This window comes from Schistocerca cancellata, chromosome 8 (genome assembly GCF_023864275.1).
Source record: "Schistocerca cancellata isolate TAMUIC-IGC-003103 chromosome 8, iqSchCanc2.1, whole genome shotgun sequence".
Lineage (NCBI taxonomy): Eukaryota > Metazoa > Arthropoda > Insecta > Orthoptera > Acrididae > Schistocerca > Schistocerca cancellata.
The window spans coordinates 191,624,944-191,645,567 of NC_064633.1; the positions used below are offsets into that span (position 1 = coordinate 191,624,944).

The following is a 20,624-nucleotide window of genomic DNA, read 5'->3' on the forward strand; positions in this document are numbered from 1 at the left end:
GATATTCATTCTCGCATCATCTATAGTAGGCTCAGCCAAGAATTGCGCCCGGCGGGCGCAAGACAGTGTAGTTCAGCGCCCCGTCCGCGACCGTGTGTCGCTAGTGTCGCCATAGGAGAGAGAGAGAGAGAGAGAGAGAGAGAGAGAGAGAGAGGGAGAGAGAGCTGCAGAGCGAGTGAGACCGCACCGCACAGCACTGCTCTGCGCTGGACTGTCCCGCGGTCAGATCCATCGTAAACAAAATATGAAATGATAATTAAATGGACACTCTAGCTGCAAACAGGCGTTGATGTACTTCATTGGGGACATGTTGAAAATGTGTGCCCCGACCGGGACTCGAACCCGGGATCTCCTGCTTACATGGCAGACGCTCTATCCATCTTTTTTTTTTTTTTTTTTTTTTTTTTTTTTTTTTTAAAATCTAATGAACCGCTGCAGGAGCAGGACGACGGGTAGGGCAGGGGTCGACACCCGAAGCCTGGCCATCCCGCCGCCACGCCCAAGCAACGTGTTCGAGTTCGAGGATTGAAGGATCAGGAAGAGGATGTAGTGGGTTTGTCGATGTTGTTTCATTTATTTATTTCTTTAATTTTTATAACATATTTTTTTATATATTTATTTGTGTTTCATTACAAAGAAAGATCCTACAACTGCCGTAGCCGTGCGTCCGAGTCGTCTTCTCGTCTGTTGGAAGGGGTTCCCCCCTATTCCGTCCGTAGAGGATCAATATGCTCCAGGATTCGTCTTCATTTTCAGCGTCTCATACCCGGAACGCCCCAGTGAGCAGGAGGATCCGCAAATAATGAACCTAAATAATTTGCGAAACGAGTTCTGTACTTCGGGTGGCGGCTGAAAGCTGCATGTGTCGTCATCAATAGGGACCAGAAGTCGAGTGTGCCTTTGGGAGCATCGCAAAACATGTAGTAAACGGCCATGCCTTTTAGCCAGTTAACGGCGTTCGTTCTCGTTGATGGAAAGTATACGCTGTCGGGGCGCAATACTTCATCAGGGGAGATAGACTCCGGCAATCGCCGCAAGAGTAACGCCAGCATGCGCTGCGTCAGTAGCCAGCATTCGCTGGTAGCGGCACAAGTCAGACGGTGTGCATCCGAGTCAGCGACGGAACATGTCGGACACAAGGGGTCGTCCGTCAGATGTATGGAATGTAGCCTCTGACGAGTAGCGAACTTCCCATTCACAACCACGTACCACAATGAACGCACCGTCGTAGGTAGAAAAGGCGTGTGTACCGCTCGCCACACCGTGTTCCAGGCAACTTCAGGGTGTCTGTGGGTGACCGTATTTACAGGTTGCTGCTGTTGATAGAGGCGATAATAGTCTTTTGTGCTGGGCTTCCGTGTCGTCGGAAGTTCTGACCGTAAGTAGCTGAAGTCAATCAAGAACTCTCTGATGTGGGTGAGTGCCGGTGAAATGTGTCCTACAGAAACCGGGGGATGCAGAGAGTGTGGTGCCACTTCCGCTATCAGGGTGCCCGTCAGAGTGGCGTGGGCAGAGGTCCACTGGCGACGCATAGTGTTGAGATAAAGCGATCGCGCACGGTTATATACATGAATTAAACCGATACCGCCCGCTCGCTGCGGCAGCGTCAGGGTGGCGTATCGGACTTTAAAAACCAGACCGGTGCTTACGAAATGTCAATATGCTGCTTAAAATCTGTCGGCCGTCGTAGCCGTCAAGGGAAGGATATGCGCAAAATAGTTCAGTTTTGAGACAAGATAGGTGTTGACATAACGTGTTCTGAGAAGCATATCCAAGCGACGCAGTTTGTTGTCCTGCAGCAGAGCACGTGTCTGGTGTAGGAGCCGGCGGTACGTAGCCGCCGCCGTGCGGCGGACATTGCTATAGAATTGCACTCCTAAACACTTGAGTACGGGCACCTTGTCAAAGGGCACCGCCGTTGTGTGGGAAAGCCCCCCTCCGACATCCATGTATTTTGTCTTCTTCACGTTGATGACGCTCCCAGCGACCGCCCCGTACTGGCGTAGCCACTGTAGCGCCATATGCATTTCATCCTCTGATCTGGCCAGGAACACCACGTCATCGGCGAATGCACCACAACGAAAGGTCTCGTCCCGCAAGGAGATACCAGTTAATCGCTGTCGTAGACCATGTAAAGCTGGTTCAAGCGCTGCAGCAAATAATATACCCGACAGGGGGCACCCTTGTCGCACTGACCGTCCAACAACAATGTGACCAGACTGATAACCGTTGACCATCATGCGGGAGCGCGCTCCGTGGACCAGTCGAAGGACCACCTGTGCAGACTCCGGAGAGAGGCCCATGCGTTGCAAAACTGCGCGTAAGAAGCCGTGGTCGACGCGGTCGAATGCGTGGTCAAAATCTACGGCGACAAGGGCGCCTCGTATTTTGCAGGCCGCCGTCAAAGCAATTACGTCGCGGTATGCTCCTAACGCCGTATGAATGTTGCTGACACCACCTAAGCATGTTTGATCGGTGTGGATGGCTTTCCCGATAGCGGTGTGGAGACGCGCGCGGAGGATACGGGCGAAGATCTTGTAGTCGTTGTTGAGGAGTGTGAGTGGGCGAAAGTCCTGCCACCTACAACCACCATTCGGTTTCGGCACTGGGATCAAGATGCCTTCAGTGAATTCTGTGGGGACAGTGAAATCAGGGCGGATCAGGTCTTGAAACATTTGGAGCCACTTGTCACCCATAAGGTGGTAAAAAGTGCGGTAGAATTCCAGGGGTAAACCGTCCGGTCCAGGCGACTTGTTCGGTGCTCCACGTGCCAAGGCCGATGTCAGCTCATCGGGTGTAATGGGCAACAGCAGACTATCATCGGGTGCCACGTCCCGATGGGCGGGAAAATCGTGCAACAGCTCGTCATAATCATGTACATTTCGCGGATCTTCCATATACAAGGTCCCATAGTGTCTGGCGAACGTGTGCGCGATGTCCGTTTGTGTCACTGCGCGGCCGCCCTCCTCCGTGTTTACCGCCGTAATGAGCTGACGTTTGCGGTGGCGCCTCTCGCGCACAATGTGATACACTGACGCTGTTTCGTTGGGGATACAGTCGTGCACTCGCGCACGGATGCGGACACCTTCGAGCTGCTCGGTCCTGATGCGAAGTAGACGAGCTTTGATGCGTTGTACGGACATCTGACGTTCGGGAGACGGCGGCTGCGTCGCCAGCTCACGTAACGCTGTATAGTAAAATTCCAATGTTGCCCTTTGCCAGTTCGATCTGTCACGCCCGTAGGCCATCAAGGTCTTTCGGAGTGCAGGTTTGACACATCCCAGCCACCACAGCAACGTGGAAGCATACATGGGCAGGCGCCTGATACATCGACGCCATGTGTCAGTGACTGTTCGCCGACACGCTTCCTCGCGAAGGAGGGAGACGTTCAGCGTCCACGGGCCCCTGCTGCGTCTTGTGAGTTGTCGGGGTAAGGTGACAGTGCAGATGTACGCGAGATGGTCCGTGAAGGCCGCCGGCCAGAGTTCTGCATCACGGGTTGCTGTGCGGAGGGCACGCGAGACGTATATCCGGTCCAGACGACTGGCAGAATGGCTGGTAAAGTGCGTATATCCACTCTGGGTCCCATGATGTAAGAGCCATGTGTCGTGGAGCGCGAGGTCACGTATCAATGCTTGTAGAGCCGGGCATGGGACGTAATGCGGTATCTGGTCCTCGGGCCGCAGAACACTGTTAAAATCGCCGCCCACTATGTAATGGTCCATATTTCCTTGCAAAAGTGGGGCTACCTCCTCCGAATAGAAGACATGCCTGTCACCACGGTGCGAATTACCGGAGGGAGCGTAGACGTTAATGAGGCGGACTGCGCCAAGTGTGAGTGCGATCCCTCGCCCGTTCGGCAAGTACGTCGCGTCCGTCGCGTCTATGCCATCTCGGAGAAGTATGGCCGTTCCTCCTGCACCATCACCTAAGGGTAGGCTGTAGGTGGTGTAGCCATATAGGTCTAAACGCAGCTCGGGACGGACCTCCTGGAGAAGGGCAATGTCCAAGTCTGCCGCTCTGATCATGTCGTGTAACATGCGGGTCTTGACAGTGGAGTGGACACCATTTACATTGACTGTTCCCACACGGTATGACTGAGACATATCAAGTGGCGGAGGCAGTGTGCCGGTGCAAGCCCACAGTGATCTCACACACCGCACAGCCATCCATCTGCATGCTGTGCGTTACTGTGCCTTATGAGGCCCTGACTGGCAGAGCCCTCCGGGCTCAATGTCAGCCATGGGTTCTGATGGAGATGTCGATGTTTGCTGTGCATCGTCTGCCTCCATATCGTCTGCCCAATCACCAAGAGACGATTGTGATGTCATTGTGGGCTGGTCGGTTTCACAGGAGCCCACATTTAGGGAGTCGACGGAATGCGCCTCGTTTTCTGGGCCACCAGATTTAGGAGAGTGTTCCTTGTCTTCAGGCACCTTCTGGTGAATGATGCCACTGGAGGCCGTTGCAATTGTGGACGAGTCAACGAAGTCGATGTCTTCCGCCGGCTTCACCTCCCTGTCCTGTTCTTCAGCTGACAATCGCCTCTTCTTGTGTCGCTTGGGTGATTTTTGCTTTCGGGTCCGAGATTCGACATCCACTGGAGGACGGGGCTCGACACAGTCTCGGTCGCTAGGAATCCCTGTGTCCGATTCCGACAGTGACGGTGGGTGGGTGCCCACGACGCTGCGGTGGGCAGAGGCTGTAGGAACCTCTGCACCGTTGGGCAGCGGCATCGTCGACGGCGCTGACTCTCCAACGGAGCCGGCAGCGGCTTGAGGAGGGTGCAGGTTTGGATCATCCATCACATCATGTCGTGCCGCCTCCACGTATGTGAGCGGGAGAGAGGTCATAGTGGCTCGTTGGGGAAGTCCATTGCGGGGCACCTGAACGAGGCGGCGCTGCAGACACTCAGTTCTAACATGGCCTTCCTGGCCGCAGCCCGAGCAGGTCCTCGGTTGTCCATCATAGATAACAATTGCGCGGCAGCCACCAACGAAAACATATGATGGAACGTGCTTCTTAAGTTCTATGCGCACTTGTCGTACCCCGTTAAGGACAGGGTACGTTTCGAATGTGTTCCATTTCTCCTCTGTGTGGCTCAGAACTGTGCCGTATGGCCGCAGCGCATCAACGACTAGGTTGGAAGGAACTTCGAACGGTAGTTCAAAGATGCGCACGGTACGCACCCCCAGACCAGCATGGTCAACTCCGACCACGCTCACGTTACCGTCTGCGTGACAGAAGCGAAAGCCGTTTGCAGATCGTTGGAGTAATCTGTCGCAGGCCGCTTCGTCAATCAGTTTGAGGTACACTGTGCTGGTTACAATAGACAGATGAATTCCTATCAGTTCTTGTGGTTCTATGTGCATGATGTCTCGTAGAAACCGTTCAATTTCATGGGCCTTCGGTCTCGTGTACGATGCGTTGAACGTTAGTTTGATTGTAGCTTTTCGATATGAGAACGCCATGTCGGGTCGGTACAGGTACTATACGGCAATACAACGACGCGACCGCGCGCTAGCGGGTAAACAACAACACCTGCGGAGCACTGCCCGGCGCGCCGAGCCCGTCCGCACGGTATCACGGCTGAAAGCCGACTGTCCATCTGAGCCACCGCAGGCACAGAGGATAGTGCGCCTGCAGGGACTTATCTCTTGCACGCTCCCCGTGAGATCCACATTCCCAACATGTCCACACCACTACATTCTTAGTGCGTCTAATAGATGTTTGCCCATATACTCATTACTCGTGGCACATTAATCTACCAAGTCCCGTACGAGTTCGGGCATAGCGTGTGCGTTCGCACAAGAAGGTCAATGGCCGGGAAGCCATATTTTTTTAACTATATATGACGGTAACATCTGTTCCCGAAAGAACAGTTACCGTGGATGACCAAGCAGCTTTGCTAGAAATGAAATGAGTCCGGTCGGGGCACACATTTTCAACATGTCCCCAATGAAGTACATCAACGCCTGTTTGCAGCTAGGGTGTCCATTTAATTATCATTTCATTTCTAGCAAAGCTGCATGGTCATCCACGGTAACTGTTCTTTCGGGAACAGATGTTACCGTCATATATAGTTAAACAAAATATTCTATTTTAGAATTAATTTTATGTAAGGGATATAGAGTCTCATTCTTACTGTTAGTAGTTACAAGTAAGTATTTTTTGTTATACTTCGTGCTACAATTTTTGTATCTCTTTTCAGAGTTTAGAAAACGGATCCTTAGTTTGCTGTTTTGTACGTAATAATTTTAACTGACCAAGTTTGAAAATTTATTAAAATAGAATTAAGGTTATAAAGCTCTTTAATTCTTACAGTCAACATTGTTAAATAAGACAATTAACATTTTACACGTTTCTCTTTTTCGAGGAAACGATTTTGTCTAGGCTTGGTACAATATTCCGTGAGACTGCTAACCTCAAAGAATTGGTCAAATTTTTAGCGCCAAGGAATGAACGGTTCTTAGTTTTAGCAAGCTTTAAAAGAGAGAAAAAGCGCTCACAAATATACGTGGAACCAAACATTTAGAGAACTTTGGCCGCGTGCTTGTGCAAAAGAGGATATCTCTCTCGTGGAAGACAGCTGTAAAAGTCATCCAAAGTTTTACACGTAAGAAAGCGGTCCTTCAGGCGGATATGGCACTGTAGGTCAACCAGCTCTAGTTGAAGCACTTGTGAGACGTCCTCTGCCCGAAGGGAAAACGGGCGAACAAATGTATCTATCGGCTGGCATTCGGGCGGTCCGCACGGCCAGCTAAGCGGCACGGCTCGGCCACAGTGACAACATACAAATTCGCCCGTGGCGCTGGCCGCGGGCGATCGCGGGCGCTAGCGCCCCAGGGGCACGGTTTGGACGAGCCTGATCTATAGCCTCAGAGAACTTCAAGCCTATCGCTTCATTCTTCAGTACTTCCGTACTCCATTTCTTTGCGCACTGATTCTTGCTGAGAAATGTCTTAAATTTCAGCCTATTTTTCATGATTACTAAATTTTGATATGAGTCCACATCTGCTCCTAGCTACATCTTCCAATCCAGTATCTGGTTTCGGGATCTCTGGCTGACCACGATGTAATCTGACTGAAATCTTTCAGAAGTATACATCCTCCTCTTGTGATTCTTGAACAGGGTATTCGATATTACTAGCTGAAATTTATGGCATAACTCAATTACTCTTGCTCCTCTCTCACTCCTTCTGTGAAGCCCATATAATCCCGTAACCCTTCCTTCTATTCCTCGTCCTAAAACCGTATTCCATCTCCCTTTACGTATTGAATTACCTGTTCAGTGTCCTCATATACTTTCTCAGACTTTTCATCTTCTACTTGCGACGCCGACATGTATACCTCATCCATCGTTGTCGGTGTTGGTTTGGTATCAGTTCTGATGAGAACCACCCCATCGCTAAACTGTTCAATGTAAAGTAACTCTGTGTTCAACCTTACTATTCGTAACGAATCCTGCTCCCATTACACCACATAATGCTGTTAGTGTTACCCAGTACTCATCTGATCAGAAGTCTTTGTTTTCTTTCCATTTTACTTCACTGACCCCCACTATATCTAGATTGAGCCTTTACATTTCCCTTTTCACATTATCCAGATTTCGTGCCACGTCTGTAGTTTCGTCCCTTTACTCTCTAAACAAGCCAGCTAAATCTTACGCGTTCAAACTTCTGACATTCCACCCGATTCACAGAACGTTATCGTTTCGTTTTTTATTCAGCCTTTTTCTCATGGTGACCCCCGCCTTGGCAGTCCGCTCTCGGAGATCCGAATGGGGAACGGCCGAAATCTTTTGCCATTGGAGAGATTATCATGACACCTTTCAGTTACGGGCCACACCAGCCAACCAATCCTGACATGTTCAGACTTCTGACATTCACGCCCCTACTCGCAGAGCGTTATAGTTTCGTTGGTTATTCAGTCTTTTTCTCATGATCAGGCAGTCTGATCTCGGAGATCCGAATAGGGGGCAACCGGGATCTTCTGCCATTGGAGAGATTATCATAACACTTTTCAGTTACAGACCACATGTCCTGTGGATACGCATTGTTTGTCTTTAATGCAGTAGTTTCCATTGCCTTCTGTATGCTCACCCTTTGATCACTGCTAATTCTCGCGCCTTTGTGGACAGTTTGCCACCCCATTGGCAAGAGAGTGCCCAGAACCTCTATGCGCTCCTCCGCTCTCTTTGATAAGGTTATTGGCAGAATGAGGGTGACTTCTTATCCCGGAAGTCTTCAGCCGCCATTCCTGATGATTTTCAAACGGTGACGGGCTTCGAATCTGGGACTGAGGCCGTTTCAATTACTAATCAAGACACAGACTATGGATTCATCTAAGTAATTTAAAACGATGGTACTCGTATATTCCACACATATTCTTTTCATTAAAACCTGTCTTACAAAGACAGAATTTAAGAATGCCGAAGTCGGTTATAAAAAGTAAGTCTCGTGTAAAACTTCTTTAAAATCTTTGATATTTTGACAGTTATGTCAAACATATAACTATTGGTGTCGTAATCCTTTACAACTTTTTTTATGAAATGATGAATTTCGAGGTGTAGCACAAAGTTCAGTTATAATAATTGGACTAAAACACTCTCCACAAATATTTACAAACATTACCACTGCTTTAGAAACAAAGTCATGTAGATGACAACACATTTTTTCAGCAGCTTGCCCTTGTTATTTTACGTGTCTCACGTCAAATATCATGGAGTTTAAATGATGATTACAAGACATTATGATGAAGATTTTCTATCCAACTGAAGACTATCTTCACTGGTATTCTTAAAATTAATGCGAAACATTTATGATTATAGTTCGTAAGAACATTTATGTAGTAACATTTCTTAACTCTAAATCATACTAATATATTTCACTTAAATAAAATGTAACCTTTACATATTTCCATGTCGAAAATACTCATTACTTTTGGATCTATGGGATTTTACTGATGAAATGTAGTACAGTATAATGCACGTACGTTCGTTTCACTTCGCTCTTCGCTGCCTCGTTTCGGGGCCCGGTAATTAAATGCACGAGTTTAAGGGGTGTTGCGGTGTTTCTGTCTAGCATCTGCAAGAAATTACTTCTGCTAAAGTTTCACCCGCAGCTGTTCGTCCTTCTTCTCCCACTGTTCTTGCCAGCCGAGTTCCCTTGCATTATCCGATGCGGTTACTACACTTCAGCTTCACTGTTGCTAACACACAGCTCCAGAATTAAAGTGATAATCTCATTGTCGCTTATGGATCTGCACAGTCCGAAGCATTGGTCGATTTCTCAATACTGCTTGCGTTCCGGCGTGAAAATTACAGTAGTACTGCATCACAACCGTTGCTTGAAACGAAAGCGGTGACTGAACACGAGGAAACCGACAAATCTGCTTTTCGATGCAAATGGAACATTTAGTGGTTGTTTACAACAAAATAATAAAGCAAGCTAACGGGATACTGTGCTAAGGAAATGTTTCACTCGTTATGAAACCAGCTAATGAACTGCAATTCACTGCCAGCGCCAAACAAGATTATAAACTTCAAAAGTATGAGAGGTAAGATCGAAAATGATATTTTACAATTATACCCCAAGAAGTAAATAAGAGGAATGCAGTCCGCTGTTACATAACATTTCGGAAAGTCTTGATGCTCCACAAAGAGGTATATGTTTGAACCCTGCAAAAATCGAAACAACTATGCAGTCTTAATCTGTGGCCATAATGTAGCAATAAAATGTGAGAATGAAAATTGTCTCGTAAAACATAAAGATCTTGTTCAGATTTCCACACTTAAGTCTTTCAGTTGGATTTGTACCATCGTCACTCGTTTCATACTTCACTAATGTCATTTTTTTATCTTTTAATTTTGTACTTTTGTTATTAAATTCCTCGTGTTGTTTTTGAAAAATAAAAAAAAAAACAATGAAAGGAGGTAAAAGGAACTCTGGCATGGAGGCTGATGTGCAAGGTAGCTCCTGTTGGAGCCTGCCGTGAAAATTTACGAATATGAGCTGAACAGCGAGCAGCACCGATAAGGCTCCAGTGGTGGCACACCGAGAGAAGTAATGCAGAGTAAATCCAGGGTAGGTGGTAAGTAACCGAGGAGTTACCGGGACTTGGACGAGTCATTCATTCCAATAGAATGCTAATGGAGATACCCCCACTCACGGACATTTAACTACTTCCTCTTGTGCGAAATAAAAGGAGCTCTGATGACCTTTGCATTATTAATCAGCATGAGTATCACATCAAGATATCAGCATAAAAAATTTATAAACCAAGGGCACTCTCCTGTGCGCTGTTTGCTCTATGTGAGGTTGCCCAAAATTATCTTTCATTAGGTTCTAATAATTTGCTGACCATGAGATTGTTACATTGATTAGTCTACTGGGGAAAGCATCGGATGTCAGTCTAGAGAACGACACTCTGTTTATCCACACCTCAGAAGATTTCTTTTAATCATTTTTTAGTTATTGTACTTCTGGCCCTTTTACGTTGATCAATTTACTCATAGATAACTACTTTTCCAGGATATAGGTACAGTCTCATCCACTCTGTTCGTCTGACCTATTTACACCCACGAAATTCTTCGATGGTTATTGTCGTTCTTGTGTTAGTGTTCTGTCGTCCCACGTGGTCCTTCCTCATATCTTCGATCTTCAGCTGTACTTCTGTCCTCTGCGTTCCATCTCTGTATTCCTGACAAGTACAAATCTAACACGTTGTGATGACCGTCCGGCTTATCTATTCCAACACATCATAAAGTGTTCTATCCTTGACTATGGTATATGTGGTTTTGTCCCTTAACATACATGTTTCTCCCTTTGTTACGTATATTTCCATCACACATTCAAAGATGCTTTGCTGTGGCGATCCAAGCTGTCCGCAGTCATATGCACCATTGCTTCGTTTTTTAATTCTTTTGAGGTGCGTTGGATGTAGCTCGTAACCTGATATACAGGGTGGTCCATTGATCGTGACCGGACAAATATCTCACGAAATAAGCGTCAAACGAAAAAAATACAAAGAACGAAACTTGTCTAGCTTGAAGAGGGAAACCAGATGGCGCTCTGGCTGGTCCGCTAGATAGCGCTGCCGTAGGTCAAACGGATATCAACTGCGTTTATTTAAATAGGATCCCCCATTTTTATTACATATTCGTGTAGTACGTAAGGAAATATGAATGTTTTAGTTGGACCACTTTTTTCGCTTTGTGATAGATGGCGCTGTAATAGTTACAAACGTATAAGTACGTGGTATCACGTAACATTTCGCCAGTGCGGACGGCATTTGCTTCGTGATACATTACCCGTGTTAAAATGGACCGTTTACCAACTGCGGAAAAGGTCGATATCGTGTTGATGTATGGCTATTGTGATCAAAATGCCCAACGGGTGTGTGCTATGTATGCTCCTCCGTATCCTGGACGACATCATCCAAGTGTCCGGACCGTCCGCCGGATAGTTAGGTTATTTAAGGAAACAGGAAGTGTTCAGCCACATGTGAAACGTCAACCACGACCTGCAACAAATGATGATGCCCAAGTAGGTGTTTTAGCAGCTGTCGCGGCTAATCCGCACATCAGTAGCACACAAATTGCGCCAGAATCGGGAATCTCAAAAACGTCGGTGTTGAGAATGCTACATCAACATAGATTGCAACCGTACCATATTTGTATGCACCAGGACTTGCATGGCGACGACTCTGAACGTCGTGTATAGTTCTGCCACTGGGCACAAGAGAAATTACTGGACGATGACAAATTTTTTACACGCGTTCAGGTAGGTTACCTACAGAACGTCGGTATGTTTGAACATTTTATTTTGGTTGTTCCAATGTGATACATGTACCTTAGTGAAATCATTTCTGAGAACGCATGCTGTTATGCTGATACAACGTGATTATCTGTAAATACCACATTAATGCAATAAATGCTCAAAATGATGTCCGTCAACCTCAATGCATTTTGCAATACGTGTAACGACATTCCTCTCAACAGCGAGTAGTTTGCCATCCGTAATGTACGCACATGCATTGACAATGCGCTGACGCATGTTGTCAGGCGTTGTCGGTGGATCACGATGGCAAATATCCTTCAACTTTCCCCACAGAAAGAAATCCGGGGACGTCAGATCCGGTGAACGTGCGGGCCATGGTATGGTGCTTCGACGACCAATCCACCTGTCATGAAATATATTATTCAATACCGCTTCAACTGCACGCGAGCTATGTGCCGAACATCCATCGTGTCAAAAGTACATTGGCATTCTGTCATGCAGCGAAACATCATGGTAGAACATTACGTAGAAAATAAGCATACATTGCACCTTTTAGATTGGCATCGATAAAATGGGGGCCAATTATCCTTCCTCCCATAATGCAGCACCATACATACATTAACCCGCCAATGTCGCTGATATTCCACTTGTCGCAGCCATCGTGGATTTTCCGTTGCCCAACAGTGCATATTATGCCGGTTTACGTTACCGCTGTTGATGAATGACGTTTCGTCGCTAAATAGAACGCGTGCAAAAAATATGTCATCGTCCCGTAATTTCTCTTGTGCTCTGTGGCAGAACTGTACATGACGTTCAGAGTATTCGCCATGCAATGCCTGGTGCATAGAAATATGGTACGGGTGCAATCGATGTTGATGTAGCATTCTCAAACCCGAATTTATTGAGATTTCCGATTCTCGCGCAATTTGTCTGCGACAGCAGCTAAAACACCTACTTGGTCATCATCATTTGTTGCACGTCGTGGTTGACGTTTCACATGTGGCTGAACACTTCCTGTTTCCTTAAATAACGTAACTATCTGGCGAACGGTCTGGACACTTGGATGATGTCGTCCAGGATACCAAGCAGCATACATAGCACACGCCCGTTGGGCATTTTGATCACAATAGCCATATATCAACACGATATCGACCTTTTCCGCAATTGGTAAACGGTCCATTTTAACACGAGTAAAGTATCACGAAGCAAATACCGTCCGCACTGGCGGAATGTTACGTGATACCACGTACTTATACGTTTGTGACTATTACAGCGCCATCTATCACAAAGCGAAATAGTGGTCCAACTAAAACATTCATATTTCTTTACGTACTACACGAATACGTAATAAAAATGGGGTTTCCTATTTCAAAAAACGGAGTTGACATCTGTTTGACCTGTGGCAGCGCCATATAGCGGGTCAACCATAGCGCCATCTGGTTTCCCCCTTCAAGCCAGACTTGTTTCGTTCTTTGTAATTTATTCGTTTGATGCTTATTTCGTGAGATATTTGGCCCGGTCACTATCAGAGGACCACCCTGTATAAGGTGACTAGCCTCCGGGATGTATAGATATCGACCACTAGTAATCTTTCCTCCTCGTCAGAAAATACTTCTTAAGCATAAGTTGTAGTATCGCTGCTATCCCACGCTTCCCACCGCTCCCTCATTACCTTGTTCCTTATTTCTGACCTTCCATCAGCATAATCACTCTCAATGTCACGGGCCTTCTTCTGTAACGTCTTCGAAACGAGCTTTACTATAAAGTCAATGGCCCATATCTCTAAAATCACCTTAAGTCGCACTAAGACACGCTCTCTGTGCCCATTGTAACGTTTTCGCCACTGTTGCCATCTTCAGTCTGTGAGCGCAAACACTGCCTCCACATGCCACGATGCTAGCGAGAATTTATTTGTGATATATTCTGATTTGCTAATATGGCATTTAAAATCTGTTGTGGGCAATATTCACGATTTTTTTTCAGTAGGGCTGAGGCTTTGGTGCTAACATGTTTAACATGAGCTAGAAAGTTTTGGTTTTTGTCCAATATAATGCTTTAAGACCTATACGTGTGTTGTCCGAATGGCCTTCCGTCCGATCCTAATCATAGGGTTTCTCGTCAAAGATATTCGCCATTTTAGTAGTGGGAAACCGTTTTACAAGCTCACTAAAACTTATCTTACGTTCTATGCACAATTTCTATACTATTTCCGTCGTAATCTTCTCACTATCTTCCACCTGTGTTCTAGAACGTCCAGTCCGAAACCTATCCTGGATAAGGTACATAGCCTGTTACTTCTGACGCCGCTGTCATTTTTATAGCAGGAGCTTTAGATCCCAAAAAACGGTCCCAAAATAGAGCCCTTTGGACATCCTTTCGTTATTGCTTTCTGCATTACTTTAACTAAGTAAGTGTGTCCTGCCTATTCCTGCAATAATCTCTTAAAACGTTTGTGCAAAGTTGTAGGACACTACTAGTCATGCAGTTGTGAAAACAAGGAAAGTCCCCAAGCGTTATTTGACGCTCCTGAGATATTCACCATTCCATTACAAGGCTCAGTACATGACTAATGGCATGTGCTGTGGATTTCGCTTTTCGAAACCCACACTGGTTTTGGTTGTTCTCTAAGTTCTCTTAGCTCTGTTAGTCTCTTGAAGAGTAACATTTTTTGCACTTTTGCAAAGTTCTTTAATAGGCATAGGGGTCGGTAGGAATTCTCATCATCTGCTTTCTCAAGGATGACCACTTGTGCTAATTTCCATGATTTTGGGATTCTCCCTCTTTAAACAGACTTGTCAATTAATGCGCACTGTTGTCCTCCCGTGCTTGAACTATTTCGGTCACTCTGCAGTCTGGCGCAGAAGTTTTTCTTTTCTGTAGTGGCGTGTAATCTATCTCAGTTATTTATCTGCGAAGGTTTTTACGGAGGCACGTGTATAATAATCTGAATCCATTTATCCTCGCAATTTTCTCTGTTTTTCATCTTCATCATCGTCTGTATAATGTGGTAACAACAATTGCTTATGCAGGCTAGTCAACTTTTCCAAGCCTTTTGTGGCTGAGCGTCTTCTATTTTCAAGGATGACAAAAGTGTGGGTCTCCTTAGTTTGCTGGATATTAATTTAAAAGTTTTACGCTAGGGGTTTAGGCTAAGTTCACTTGAAACATAATTCATCCATTTTTCCTTCGGTGTCCGCCCCAATACCTGAGTGTCCACCGCGGGGATCTGTCACGCCAAGGGGCCCGGGTTCGATTCCCGGCTGGGTCGAGATTTTCTCCGCTCAGGGGCTGGGAGTTGTGTTGTCCTCATTATGATTTCATCATCATCAGTGGAAGGCAAGGCGAAACCACCACTGGAATCACTTCTCTAGAAGCTCATGCGGTGGACCTCTCTGACAAGGTTTCCTCCATGACTAGACCCACCGTAAGGCAGAACACAAAGTTTCCTTCGGTACTTTAATGACTTTTTCCCTGTATTCTTGCCGTTCATCTCTATAAATTCTCTTTCTCTCTCGCCTTAGATTCGATGACAGATTCGAATCATTAACCGTCTACAGAAAAAAGTCAGTACGTTGTACAACGTTGGATTTCCAGAAGATTTTGTTGTAAAGTACATCTTGGAGCAAGTAAGCCTAACGGGAATCAAAATACTCAATGAAGAGCGATTCAGGCAGGAGGGGATAGTCGAATATCATAGGCCAGCAAGAAATAGAGAGCAAAACGCGACTTCGAACACATCAACTAACTTAGAGAATACAATTTATTGCACAACAGCGAAGGCATATGGCGAAACTGTGGATTACATGAAAATGCAATGTCCATCTTTGTTGCGTAGTTAAGTGACGTAAATAGCATGGTTTTTAATACCCTCTCTACCCGACAGACGGATTGACTTACTTTCTCTGAGCCAGTGGCGTCACGGCGCCTGCCGCGTATGCTACCGAGCGATACTCGCAGTTGCCAGTAGGCCACGTACGTAAACCGTCATATCATCTACTACTGAGCAATGAAAAATCCCCGATGGCTGCGTCAAGTGGAACATCAGCGACCTTGGCGGGTTAACGTATGGTACGGCATTATGGGAGGAAGGAAAATTGGCCCCCATTTTTTCGATGGCAATCTAAATGTGCAATGTATGCTGATTTCCTACTTAATGTTCTACCGATGTTACTACAAGATGTTTCACTGCATGACAGAATAGCGATGTACTTCCAACATGATTGATGTCCGGCACATAGCTCGCGTGCGGTTGAAGCTGTACTGAATAGTATATTTCATGACAGGTGGATTGGTCGTCGAAGCACCATACCATGGCCCGCACGTTCACCGGATATGACGTCCCCGGGTTTCTTTCTGTGGGGAAAGTTGAAGGATATTTGCTATCGTGATCCACCGACAACGCCTGAGGACATGCGTCAGCGCATTGTCAATGCATGTGCGTACATTACGGATGGCAAACTACTCGCTGTTGAGAGGAATGTCGTTACACGTATTGCAAAATGCATTGAGGTTGACGGACACCATTCTGAGCATTTTTGCAGGTAATCACGCTGCAACAAAAAAAAGGCTCTGAGCACTATGGGACTTAACTTCTGAGGTCATCAGTCCCCTAGAACTTAGAACTATTTAAACCTAACTAACCTAAGGACATCACACACACCCATGCCCGAGGCAGGATTCGAACCTGCGACCGTAGCGGTCGTGCGGTTTCAGACTGTAGCGCCTAGAACCGCTCGGCCATCTCGGCCGGCACGCTGTGACAGCATGTGTTCTTAGAAATGATAAGTTCACAAAGGTACATGTATCACATTGGAACAACCGAAATAAAATGTTAAAACGTACCTACGTTATGTATTTTAATTTAAAAAACCTACACCTGTTACCAAGTGTTCGTCTAAAATTGTGAGCCATATGTTTGTGACTATTACAGAGCCATCTATCACAAAGCGAAAAAAGTGGTCCAACTAAAACATTGATATTTCTTTACGTAGTACACGAATATGTAATAAAAATGGGGGTTCGTATTTTAAAAAACGCAGTTGATATCCGTTTGACCTATGGCAGCGCCATCTAGCGGGACAATTATAGTGCAATCTGATTTCTCCCTTCAAGGTAGACAAGTTTCGTTCTTTGTAGTTTTTTCGTTTGACGCTTTTTTCGTGATATATTTGGCGCGGCCACGATCAATGTACCACCCTGTATATGCAGACTCAGACTTGAGACTTTAAAAAGTCTGTAGAACTATACAGTTCTATTTGATTAAAGCACCTATGTCTGGGTTTCAGACAGGATTTCCCATTTCGTTCGATGCTGAGGTGCTAGTCTAATAATATAGGTGCAGAGCCTCTAAAATGCTGTTTGAGTTTAGGGGAAACACCAAGTGAGCCGTGGCGTGAATGGAAATTTCGATTAATGAGGGAGGCGTGGTAGGTTAGTCGGGGGAGCTGTGCAAATTGACTGCGCCCCGGTGGCGTAGTGGTTGGCACACCTGCCTAGTGACCAGGAGACCCGGTTCAAAACCTGGCCTTCGTGCAAATTTTCATTCGACGCTTCAGTCTGCATATATACATGTCTGAAACTGAGAATGTCTCTGGAACGATATAGTTTCATCTGATTGAAGCTCCTATGTCTGCGTTTGAGGCAGGAACCATTATTGGCCTCTTGAACTACACTCCTGGAAATTGAAATAAGAACACCGTGAATTCATTGTCCCAGGAAGGGGAAACTTTATTGACACATTCCTGGGGTCAGATACATCACATGATCACACTGACAGAACCACAGGCACATAGACACAGGCAACAGAGCATGCACAATGTCGGCACTAGTACAGTGTATATCCACCTTTCGCAGCAATGCAGGCTGCTATTCTCCCATGGAGACGATCGTAGAGATGCTGGATGTAGTCCTGTGGAACGGCTTGCCATGCCATTTCCACCTGACGCCTCAGTTGGACCAGCGTTTGTGCTGGACGTGCAGACCGCGTGAGACGACGCTTCATCCAGTCCCAAACATGCTCAATGGGGGACAGATCCGGAGATCTTGCTGGCCAGGGTAGTTGACTTACACCTTCTAGAGCACGTTGGGTGGCACGGGATACATGCGGACGTGCATTGTCCTGTTGGAACAGCAAGTTCCCTTGCCGGTCTAGGAATGGTAGAACGATGGGTTCGATGACGGTTTGGATGTACCGTGCACTATTCAGTGTCCCCTCGACGATCACCAGTGGTGTACGGCCAGTGTAGGAGATCGCTCCCCACACCATGATGCCGGGTGTTGGCCCTGTGTGCCTCGGTCGTATGCAGTCCTGATTGTGGCGCTCACCTGCACGGCGCCAAACACGCATACAACCATCATTGGCACAAAGGCAGAAGCGACTCTCATCGCTGAAGACGACACGTCTCCATTCGTCCCTCCATTCACGCCTGTCGCGACACCACTGGAGGCGGGCTGCACGATGTTGGGGCGTGAGCGGAAGACGGCCTAACGGTGTGCGGGACCGTATCCCAGCTTCATGGAGACGGTTGCGAATGGTCCTCGCCGATACCCCAGGAGCAACAGTGTCCCTAATTTGCTGGGAAGTGGCGGTGCGGTCCCCTACGGCACTGCGTAGGATCCTACGGTCTTGGCGTGCATCCGTGCGTCGCTGCGGTCCGGTCCCAGGTCGACGGGCACGTGCACCTTCCGCCGACCACTGGCGACAACATCGATGTACTGTGGAGACCTCACGCCCCATGTGTTGAGCAATTCGGCAGTACGTCCACCCGGCCTCCCGCATGCCCACTATACGCCCTCGCTCAAAGTCCGTCAACTGCACATACGGTTCACGTCCACGCTGTCGCGGCATGCTACCAGTGTTAAAGACTGCGATGGAGCTCCGTATGCCACGGCAAACTGGCTGACACTGACGGCGGCGGTGCACAAATGCTGCGCAGCTAGCGCCATTCGACGGCCAACACCGCGGTTCCTGGTGTGTCCGCTGTGCCGTGCGTGTGATCATTGCTTGTACAGCCCTCTCGCAGTGTCCGGAGCAAGTATGGTGGGTCTGACACACCGGTGTCAATGTGTTCTTTTTTCCATTTTCAGGAGTGTATATAGCTGCATTCGAGAATTTTTGTTGTTCCCAACAAGAGCGCTGACATCTCAGAAATTAAATCATCTCATCTCATTAACTACACATCATTGGAGACGTCCTCGCGACGTCTTGTGCGCGCACTGTAGCGTTGTGGGACTGAGGTCCCGATGCATGGTGTTGCAGAGAACCTGAGCAAGAAGTTCGGGTCGCAGGTGAACGACCTGTGGGACAGCTTCGGGTCGGACTTCACGTACCCGGGTAACCTGCCGGCCTACGTGGAGGAGTATTTCGAGGAGGCGGAGGCCGCTGCGGGGGCGCGCGTGGGCGGGAGTGAGCAGCCACCCGCCGGCATCCACTGCGTCCCGCTACCAGGTGAGTAGACGTAGCTCAGAACTGCCACACCAACACACTGCGCCGAGGGGAAGCGCTCTGGCGGTGCTCAGAATAACCCTATGTAATGTGGAACTGACCACTACAGTCGACGTCATGAAAGTAAGTAGCTCAAGGTCATCTCACCGTCTTACAGCATTGTTGGTTAGTGGTTATTTCAAATGTTAGTAATAATTCCGAAAACATATTAGACATTTCAAATTTAAGTCTAGAATATGACAGGACACTTTCCACGCTACGAAAAAAAAATGACAAGAAATTTCGTATCAAAGTTACTTTTTACTTCAGGATGTTGATAGAACGGCAACGGCCTTGCCGCAGTGGACACACCGGTTCCCATGAGATCTCCTAAGTTAAGCGCTGTCGGGCGTGGCCGGTACTTCGATGGGTGACCATCTAGCCGCCATGCACTGTTGCCATATTTCGGGGTGCACTCTGTCTCGTGATGCCAATTGAGGAGCTACTCGACTGAATAGTAGCGGCTCCAATCAGGAAAAACCATCATAACGACCGGGAGAGCGGTGTGCTGACCACACACCTCTCCTATCCACACCCTCACTGAGGATGACACGGCGGTCGGATGGTCCCGATGGGCCTGAAGACGGAGTGCTTTTGCTATGTTGATAGAACCACTGACATATTTGAACTGAAAAATGTATGGATATTCTGAAAGTTTATAGGTGCATGTGGTAAATATTTTCTCTTGTAAACATACAAGTATTCCGACACAAAAAGTAAAACACCGTTAAAGAGGTGTGAAACTGTTCTATATGTGTAATGAAAAGCATCGTCGCTGATGAATTTGCGTATGTCCAACATTGTAGAAACTTTCAGCGAAAAAGTTTATAGGGAAACTATAAAATTAATTTTGTCAACAATTGAGACATCATTGTGAAAATGTGTCACCTATGAACGTACTTTATTTGCGAGTGACTCCGTGCGCAGCAGAGCGCGACTACTGGTGTGCGGTCGCCAGGAATTTTGTTCCGGTGGCTAGCCTTAATATAACCGAGAACGTTCCCTACCTCCAGAAAATGATTTATTTGCAGCTCTTACTGACCCTAAGTTACTGCACCAATCACCCAGATCACAGATACACACCACACAAAAGTAACTGCAGGTACTTTCAGGTCACTACTTCCGTTGATGCGGAGCAAAATTTATCTGTGTGCTGGTTTTGTGAAATCTAAGTCTATCGTCCTCAGTACTCAATAAATGCACCATCCATTGAACTTCTTTCTTGCTGCTGCAGTGTTTCTGCATTCCATTAAAAATTTTCGTTCCTGATTACATTTTCTTAATCAAAAACCAGGTAAGCAGGGAAGACAAAGAACAGAGGTCTCTGAGCTGAAATAATATTTTCACCTAGATTATCCCGT

At 46.9% G+C, this 20,624-nt stretch overlaps 1 protein-coding gene across 1 annotated transcript in view; it reads left to right on the forward strand.

Annotated features, from left to right (window-relative positions):
- The window catches only part of LOC126095461 (leucine-rich repeat-containing G-protein coupled receptor 5-like), a 1,115,085-nt gene that overhangs the window by 955,566 nt on the left and 138,895 nt on the right, over positions 1-20,624 (forward strand). Inside the window, exon 15 of the mRNA XM_049910253.1 lies at positions 19,039-19,227. Coding sequence (XP_049766210.1) covers positions 19,039-19,227 — 189 coding nt within the window. The remainder of the gene's footprint in view (positions 1-19,038; positions 19,228-20,624) is intronic.